The sequence below is a fragment of the Cebidichthys violaceus genome, unplaced genomic scaffold (genome assembly GCF_023349555.1).
Source record: "Cebidichthys violaceus isolate CVI_PGR_0920_01 unplaced genomic scaffold, fCebVio1.0.p SCAF_15, whole genome shotgun sequence".
NCBI lineage: Eukaryota > Metazoa > Chordata > Actinopteri > Perciformes > Stichaeidae > Cebidichthys > Cebidichthys violaceus.
The window spans coordinates 8,589,984-8,599,512 of NW_027176318.1; the positions used below are offsets into that span (position 1 = coordinate 8,589,984).

The 9,529-nt window shown below is 40.6% G+C and overlaps 1 protein-coding gene across 1 annotated transcript; it reads right to left on the reverse strand.

Moving 5' to 3' along the window:
* Positions 1–627: 627 nt before the first annotated feature.
* On the reverse strand, positions 628–7,518 carry LOC137871826 (suppressor of cytokine signaling 6). Its single transcript, XM_068709831.1, has 3 exons — positions 7,144–7,518; positions 6,585–6,654; positions 628–5,752 (listed from the first exon to the last, which is right to left on the reverse strand). The coding sequence occupies exon 3, from the start codon at positions 5,624–5,626 to the stop codon at positions 4,016–4,018; it is 1,611 nt and encodes a 536-aa protein (XP_068565932.1). The 5' UTR covers positions 5,627–5,752; positions 6,585–6,654; positions 7,144–7,518; the 3' UTR covers positions 628–4,015.
* Between the last annotated feature and the right edge of the window lie 2,011 nt (positions 7,519–9,529).

Genomic DNA, 9,529 nt, shown 5'->3' on the forward strand with positions numbered 1-9,529 from the left:
TTTATGACGGAGGCATCTCCATATGACATGCGACCACCAGTCTGTGGCATGAATAAATCATCCTGAACCGGGCAGAGAGTAAACAGTTGTGTATCTTCACCTCAGATGCCTGGAGAGGCCTGTCAGACACAGTAGTTAACAAAGCCTACCTCCTCATCATCATGCAGACCGCATCTCAGCAGATCCAAGTCCAAACCTGACACCATTACCCTGCCCCCCCCATATCTCCTCCTCTCTCCTCTCCCAACGCAGGAACTCACCCGTGTTCCTCCAGAGACGACTTAAAGTGAAGTTAAAGCGAGGACGGTAGCAACGCTGCTGATCTCCCCCCAGAGTCTCCCCTTCACTCGGTTGTATTTAAAGACTGCCTGGGTTGTCTCTGTAAATTAGGCAACCAGCGCTCTGGGACCAGCTGCATATTTGTACCCGCTGTGGAGAGAAAATCATTGAGACCTCAATGATTTTATCTATTAACACGACTGCAAGCATGATCAGGCTTGTGTCAAGTGCATCAGTGTCTCCAGGCTTTGGCGTGATTTAAAATCTGCATGCAAGGTGCTCAATCTAGTCTAATGAGAGTAATGACAGTCACGCTTTCAATATGAGAACATACAAAGTGTACAAAGATTATTTTTTTTAGAATATAGTTTGTTTTTTTTTATTTATAATTTATAATTGGCAGATACAAAAAACTCTTGAACTGTATCCAAAGTGTGCAATAAATCACTGTTGATTTTTTTTCCAAAAGAAAAATACAAAAAGACCATCTACTTTGGAAAGTTGACAGTTGACAACCAATGTAAACTGGAGTGAACTGGTAATTCTACAAAGGGTTAACTAATCGCTACTAATGCTCTTTTAACCGACTACAGTTGTTAAATCTGCTTTGCTCTCCCAAGATGAAAACCAAAGTCAATATGTTCACATACATCTACATTGGTGACATTCTATTTCCCCGCTGTTAAATACAAGAAAAGGCAATCATATCCGTAAGCAGCACAAATGTGTAAAACACATTAAAATGAAATACGAGTTTTCAAATTGTACCAAGATGTTCATGTGAGAGTAGGTAAACAAAACAAAAGGAGGGAGGGGCATTTTTGAAACATAGTGTTGTAAACAATCACCTTCACTCACGGAGATGCACACAAAAAAAAAAAAAAAAAAACAGAGCTTAAGTGCTAAACAGCTGTTACTAAATCAAAATGCTTCAGCGGTCTGAACAAGCATCAACTTCTGGAATCAAACATTGAAGGCAATAACCCTTAATAATGAACTAAACAGGTATTGAAAAGTCACAGCAGCAACGCCATATGAAACTGGCTCCTGCTTGGCAAAAATCTGGTGACAAATTGCAAATTAAAATGGAAAAATGCAATTAAAAGAACATTGTATTAAAAAAGACTAACATTTTACTTTCACATTTCAACTGAAACAAATACACACACACACACACCCCAAAAAAAAAAAAGAAGTTTCAAATTTACATCCGTATTCTTGCCATGATTTAATTCCTTGACAGCCCATGAGCATTAGCAGAGGCTTTGATATGATGCTGGTGCCTTACCCTTTATATCCCACAGATATGACAACAACAAAACAATCTTGTTTCAATCTAAACAGTTATATGAACACATGAGGACAAATGTGTGACTTTAATTCATTTTTAAAACCGCCATCTGAAAGGAGAACTCTAGGCAGGAGAGGATCCAAGCATGTCAACGGGAGAATATTCAAGTGCAAAAAAAATGTGACAACATTGTTCTTGTGATTCTCATGCTTTCTGAAACTGGTCTGCAGGCGGATAGAATGGATACCTCAAACAAGCGTACATTCCTTTTGTACAGCCCCCATCCCCCAGACGGCACATGTCACAAAACAAACTCACATAAGGATTTCTAAAAAGAAAAAAAAAACATTTCTTGTACAGAGAATGTCCAGCCAATGTATGTGACAGAAAAGCGTCCCTCTACACAGCCGAACTCACAACCTAGATCCTTCATTCCTATACAACTCAAAGGTTTAAGCTTTAAGATGCTAAGTCTTTAAACATGCAACACCATTCAAAGTTCCTATCTAATTTCTGCTGTGCTAGATTCACGGTTAACTTCCTCAGACGCCGACACTTCCAGCCAACTAAAACTAGAACTATGCGCTAACAACCTACCAAAGCTGTCTGAGAGACCATTTTCCAAATACTTGTTAAAAAAAAAAGGACACCGATGTCAAAAAAAGATGCTCATTCATAATGTGAAAACACAATTCCCTGTCAAAGTATCCATATAAAGCACTTGCGTAGCTTACTGTGTGCTCTTCCCTTTACTCTGGCACAAGCAGCCAAGTAGAGACGGTCGGTGGAGTAGTGCAGCTCTGGGGGGACAATGTGAAGCAGCAATGGCAAAACTTGGATGTTTTTTTGTAAATGTCCTTGAAACTTATGACACTAATGATGCCATGCAGCTGTGATGTAACTTTTGTCGTGTGCTGAGACCCTGGCATCACTCCCAAGATGGCGAGGAGGACTTAACCCTGGCTTTCCCCGAGTCCTTCTACCTAAGCTCACACACTCTTCTTTAGATGAGGGTCCAGCTCATTACAATAGACTACAGGTCTGTTTTTCAGTCGTAGGTTAACTGAGGGCCATTTTATTTACTTAAAAGCGGCCTAAGGTAAAAGGGAATTGTGCATTAAACAGCTTTTTGCTCAGAGTTGCGCTTAAACACACTTTTACTGTGACATCCTGTCTCATTTAGAGTGACTCTACTGTGCCCTTAATTGACCGCCGTTACTGCATGCAGATACAAGCGTTACAGAGAGTGACAAAGTTGTTAGGCCTGAGCTGCGGTGCAGTTTTTGTAACATTCCTAATGCAGAAAGATTCAACGATTATTGGTAATATTTCAAAAAGGTTTATACATGATCTTGATGCCGTTTCTACAAACGGCACGTTAAAATCCAGCATGGTCAGTACCTTCAGGCTTGCACATTATACAATGGCTACATGCAGCCATACTATTTAAAGTTACTTCTCTTACCAAACGGTTAAAGCCCTCGCACAGACCGGCACATTTTGGACATCTTTTGCAACATGTCGTTGATATTGTGGACCTGTTTTTTTTTTATATTGATATGGTGCTGTGGTTAGTGTTTAATCTTTTGTTTCACCAATAAGCATCCATGTCTATTAATGTTCATGTTTATACAAATGAAAGCAGGAAACATGACTCAAATATAAAGGCTGCACCAGGCGAAACGTACTGAAGCACAACTGTATTTGTAGAAAGTCAGTTGTCGAGTCAGAGAATACCTGAGGAAGAAGCCGCATCCACTGGACAAGTAGATACGTTTGTAAATTAGAAAAGAAATACGGTTAACGTAACAATCATAGGTGGGCCATCATCATTTGACAAATTGCATAGTATGAATGCAAAATGATGTTACAATTTGTAGTTTGGTCACGCTGGAAAAAATTTGACAAGTAATAAAAAGCAAAAGATGATCAAAATAGGTCAGTCTGCAGGACATTTGACATTTGATTCGTAAAACTTCATTGTAGCAATACTTTTTCATCTTTTAAATGTACAATTTGGGGGATAAAAATGAAATTAATTTTTAAATTCAGAGCGTTTTTTTTTATTTTTTTGTCCTACAGGCTCAACTTTAAAGCAGATGGCAATTCTTTGAAAACCTGCTCTACTTGCACAGCTGGATGTTACACTACACTAATGTCTGCACTTAATCTATGCAGCTAAAACAACTTGGCTGCATCCCTATTCTATACTTCTGCAATAGATTATGTGCTGGCCTATGTTTATGGAAGTACAGCCTCCTAAAACCAGCGGGAAAACCCATTACAACGGAATGGAGGACTTAACAGTGACAGAGTCACCTGGACACAAATCAAGAGCCACCAGAACCAATCATCTCAAAACTGTGGCCGTCTGTAAACCTTGTTGAAATCTCTTAACTGAACACAAAAGTGCAAAATTGCTACCACTGTCCTATCTCTGTGTCCTCAGTAGTGCTTCTCTTGCAGATAATCTTTCATCTTGTTCGGTAAGGGCAGTTTCTGGATCAGATCTATCCTTGTGTATTGTCTAATGACAAAGCGACAGAGATACTGCAGGGAGCGCACTTGCATAAACCGAGATACCGGGTTGGTTAGTCTGACGGGGTAGGTTGCAGACCCTGGTAAGCGAGACCTGGAATAGCAAAAAGCTCCATTCTCCGAGTCTCTGATAGAGTGTTCGATTAAGTCAACGATGGACGTGTGTCCCTCCACGTCAGGCTGCTCGTAGAAGCTGAAGCGTCCATTGGAGTGTTCAATGCGGGTGTGGAGGGTTTTGTTCTGTGACCTGAAACTCAGGCTGAGCAGGTACCTGTCATCTGAGCTGTCTCTGACCAGGAATGAGCCGTCGGCCAAGTTGACCAGCTTCTCCTCGGCCTCCCAGCGTGTGATGGGGCCCCAGTACCAGCCCTGCCTCGCCAGCTTCTTCAGCTCCTCCGTCAGACTGGTGACGACCATGGGCCCGCTGCTCTGCACCGAGTCGTACACCCGACTGACCCCAGGAGCCGAATTCGGGTCAAAGTTGAGGTGGTGTCTTACCCTCTCGGCTACCTGGCTGTCCGAAGAGCTGAACCCTGAAAAAGTCCTTGGAATACGTCCATTCATCATCATGGGCAGCAGGAGTGGAGAGAGGGGAGGTGGGACCTCTACTCGAGAACTTTGGAGCATCACACCAGCGGAACCAATGAGAAGACTATTAACTGAGGCTTCCATGAAGAGATCCGGAGGCATCCCACAAACCAGTTCATGTTCCTCCTGTCCCTGGTCTGTGTGGAGGGACGCAGTGTCTGCTTCAGTCACCACCTCCATAGGAGAGGAGCTTTCCAGGCAGAAAGAGTGGGACCCTTCTGGGTACATTCCCTCATCTAAAGGCATTGTGTACTGGATGTAGTCCTGGGGAGTCAACCCCAGCACCACAGGCACGTCATTTTCATCGATATTTAAATGCAGCTCTCCATTTTGTGGCTGTTGGAGATTCTTGAAGGATTCTGCTTGGTCCTGAAAGAGCCCTTCCATTTGAAAATCATGAAATTCTTTCCGGACACCATTTAAGTTGGGACTGGGGCTGGGAGAGTGAACCATGGCTTTAACTTTTACCTCCATCTTGATACACGCTTCATCAGAGTTTACGGAGCGCAGAGGCCACGGCGAAGGGCTATAATGGTGACTACGTAGGGACGCAGATCTAAGGGGTCTCTGGGCTTTCACTTCATTGAAGCTGATGGGCACAGAAGAGGACGAGAAGGTGTCATCATCATCCACTGAGCCTATGGCAGAGGAGCTGCCTTTTACTTTTGCCTTCTGCTTAGCAGACAGTCTCCTCTTTAGTGATCCCATCAGGCTCTCACTCTTTGAGCGGCTCTTATTCTGGCCTCCTTTGTCCTCTTCACTACCGAGGTCACAACCAGATAGCTCTTTGGTGTAGCAGCCCCCAAAAAGTGACTCTTCCTTAGAAAAATCTGGAGTCACCGAGGGCTGCTGGAGCATGACAAAGTCACCCTCCTCTTTGCCCTTTATGCTGAGGGACTTGCGGATGGTCTTAAGGCTTATCTTCTTCATTCTGACAGGCCCTCCAAAGTGGGGGCATGGGTTGGCTCTCCTGGTATCCTGATGAAAGTACTATCCACAGTGTCCTCCCATCAGGCCGCACCAAACAAGTCATGCATACAGTGGAGCCATCAAACCCTGTAGAAAGAACAATCACAAACGATTAGAGATATTAAATTATAGTCATATTTGTTCCAAAAAAAATACTTCCAGAGGGTTGTACATTATGTTCATAGTATTGAATTATTCCCTTTAACAACAAAATGCAAAATTCAGAAAGTAACGCACATATCATGGCACACTAGAAAGATTTAAGTTAACAACATTACAGTCAATTAGCTCTCAGACGAACAATCAAAAACAAAGGCATTCAGTTTTTTTTGTCACATAAAACAGAATAAAGCAGCAAATATAGCAGGGACCTGAACATGTTTGGCATTTTAGCTTGAAAATTAAGAGATTACTCGATTATTCATTTTAGTATTGTTTCAGCTCTAAACTTTGTAATCCCAGCACAATGGATTTGTAGTAAAACAAATGACTATAAGTGCCATACTTAATTAATCCTTTGTTCCATTGACTGTTTGAAGTCTATGATCAACAGACATTAAAAGATGCTTGGTACTTTTCCAGGTCATATTCGGCTAGGCTTGTGCTGCTGCCACTGTTTGCCCTTAATAAAACTCCTTGGTTGTTTTGACTGTGTGTTTAAATTGTTTAGACCTTATAACTAAAAACCGGCACTTCCTACCTAAATTTGCTAGGCTGTAAACAGCCAAACAAAACAAAATATATCACGATTCCAACGGTCAATGCCCATACTGTAATGTAATTCATGACTATATTAAATGAACAAAAATCATTCATCAAACAAAACAAGATTAAAACAGTATCTGGAGACATGTGCCACTTAAGACTTGAGCTAAATAAAGCTGCTTGATATCAAGACAGCTGCAATCTGATTACTCACCATTATGTGCAGGAAAATGGTGACTCAGTTGGATGGGTCAAGTTCCACTTCCACCACCTTTCATTTGATGCTATAAAAAACAAAGCCAGTTCATTTGGAAAGTTCTACACGTCTGATGTGCACTTGATTTTTAAACGGTGATAACACGTAATATGCAATATATATAATAACTTAACACAAACAGCATGTGTACATAAAGTCAATGTTAGCTAGGTATGTCCTGACCTGGCAAGGCCTACCGTCACTACAGCATGCCTTTAGCTTAGCTACGCTCCTCAGTTTGTGACTTTAATGACATTATTCTGACACTGTCTGCACAACTACGATATCATAGGTAACGTTACACTTTGAATACTAAGACCATAAGAAACAATAGGGTTACTCGATACAAGTTGCCATTTTGACAGATATTGGTTTGCACGTATGGTATGCTAACATCAACTAGCTAACAACCAGTGAACTAGTTTGTTAGCATGTCTACTTTCCAAGTAAATCTGTAAACATGTAGCTGTATATGTATATATATATATATAGAGATAGACATTATATTATCTCCTACCCGGTCACTTCTGCTTGTCTCACTAGGCAAAATAACCCAGAGAGGATGGCATCTCTCCTGCACAACACGTTCATGAAAGGTTCGCGTCTTCACGATTGTTGGCTAATGTTAGCTTGGCTAATATTAGCGTACTACTAAGTCAATCAGCTAGCTTTGTTAGCGTTTGCTGTCGAAAACATTACCGTTCGCCTCCCTTTAGTCAACTAGTACGCCCAGAACGAAAGTGTAAAGCGTTATTATGGCTGAAATCGGTTCTTCTCTAAACGTGTCGGTTTACATTTCCGACTAGGATGACACAATAAGGTGACATCTCTCTAGCTAGGTTTGCTAACACTTTGTAGCTGACGGCCTCTTCCTTTCTTCCTTTGTTGCCTGTTGAATTGTGGGAGCAGAATGAGATGTAGCGAATCAGCAGCTACAGCAAGTGTTTACGTCCCAGAGGCAGATCAACCCAAACACTGAGAAATCCTGTGTATATATTTTAACTAAATAAATAAGAGAAAAAAATACAAAATTTAAACAAACCAAGCATACAAAAATAGTTTCACCTAATCTGCAAATAATTTGATTTACAACCAAACAACAGACCTAATCTGTGTCATGCTTTTTTCATGTCACATAATGTTGTCATTTGGAGACCTGTGGTTGGAATGTTGTTTTGTTCTTAAAGTGGCAATCTAGAAGATTTTCATTGAAATAAATATATGTTAAATCACTATCTGTCTCTGAAGGTGTTTGAACCTATTGCAACATGTATGTCTTTGCAGTATTACAAACTAGGTGTAAAATAAATCTGTATTACCGTTTTCTCCAGTTTTGCAAACAATTCAGATTTAAATCTTAAGGATTGACACTTTAATAACTTGGTTATAAACAGGATCAGTAATCAGATCCCATAATTGCTAAACTTTTTTGGGTGGTTAAGTGACACACACCCTTCCCCAAATAACCCGCCACTGGATGCTGTTGAGCAAAGCATTTCACTATAACTAATGGGGCTGCTCCGTTGGTAAAAGTAGAAGGAAGTGGTTGAGCAGGGCAGTTGCCAGGCATGAAGCAATATGTTGCTAAAACCATGCATGCTCTGTGAACATCTGCTGCGTTATTAAGATATAAATTAAATATAAAGACATATGGCTTATATTAAAAGCTGACACTAGTGCAGTATTGATAGTCTTTATTGAGTGTAGAAGCAGAGGATGTTAAAATGTCTCATTAAATATCAATACAAGAAATTCAAATAGGTCAGAGAATGGTAAGAGATAAATAACTAAATAAAACTGAACACGAGCCATTACAAAACTAGAAACAGAGAGTAGTTGCTGCAGGAAGTTGCCCATTCACAGTCCCTGAAATAATTTGCTTTTGAACAAATTACTGAATATTATTTTTAGCAAGGTGCTGCTACACTGCCCCAGACTGTGGTTTTAAAATGCATGATCCAAGTTATTTGGACTTTTCATAAGGATACTGCAGCATGGGAAGAGTTAATGTGCTATGGGTGGCATGTCCAATAAAATACCCATTTTCTTTTTCTTAATTGTCCTAAGTCACTAATATGTATTCCAGTCTTTCATTTAAGTCTGTTATCTTGAAGTTTTTTTTGTAGAAAAATATGACACTGAAATCCTAAATATTTTTCAATATGTTTTCATTCACTTATCCAATATTCAGTTTTTGTTTCGACTGTGTACCGCAGCTGCTTATGAAGCTACTTAACACAAAATTATAGCTGATGGATGAAACATATTATGTGTGTTAGTTTATTTTAGAGCAAAGAATGTACGGTTTGCTTGTTTGCTTGCTAGTCACACCTTACAGTTTCTATACAGTACATAACTTCCCTCCAGTGCAATAATCAGGATTCCATTTCCCACTATATCAGATAACTGTAGAAATATCAACCACTACGTTTATTTCCCTGAAGCTTGCTGTGTTTAGTCTTTATGCAGGAAGGTCTTTCTAATTTGTATTCCAGAAACATCAAGTTGGCTCTCCAAGTATTTGATACAGCAACTAAAACTTGAACTCTGAAATGATACATTGGTTGCCTAATTAGTGTCAGTATTGTTCTAAAGTAAATTGTGTTTACCACAGCCAGGCTAATTTGATCCATATACTGAACATTACATTGTTTTTCCACACTGTCAAGTGTATGGCAGTCCTTCCCCAACCTGCTTAGGGCAGCTGTGTGCAGACAGGCTCTATGCAAAGACTCTAATTACCAGGCCCTATTAGGGTTGATCAGGCTGCCTTCACTTGATGTGTTGGCACAGGAGGGGAGGGCTGGCGTAGGGGGAGGAAGGAGGGGTGGCAACGCTTAGATATAGCACCAAGGACGCTGGGAAGCAAGGATGCAATGTTTCTATGAGCTAAATTAGACCTG

Bases quoted from the DNA above. Each gene is read 5' to 3' on its own strand.
- LOC137871826 (XM_068709831.1), bottom strand. From the start codon at position 5,626: ATGAAGAAGATAAGCCTTAAGACCATCCGCAAGTCCCTCAGCATAAAG.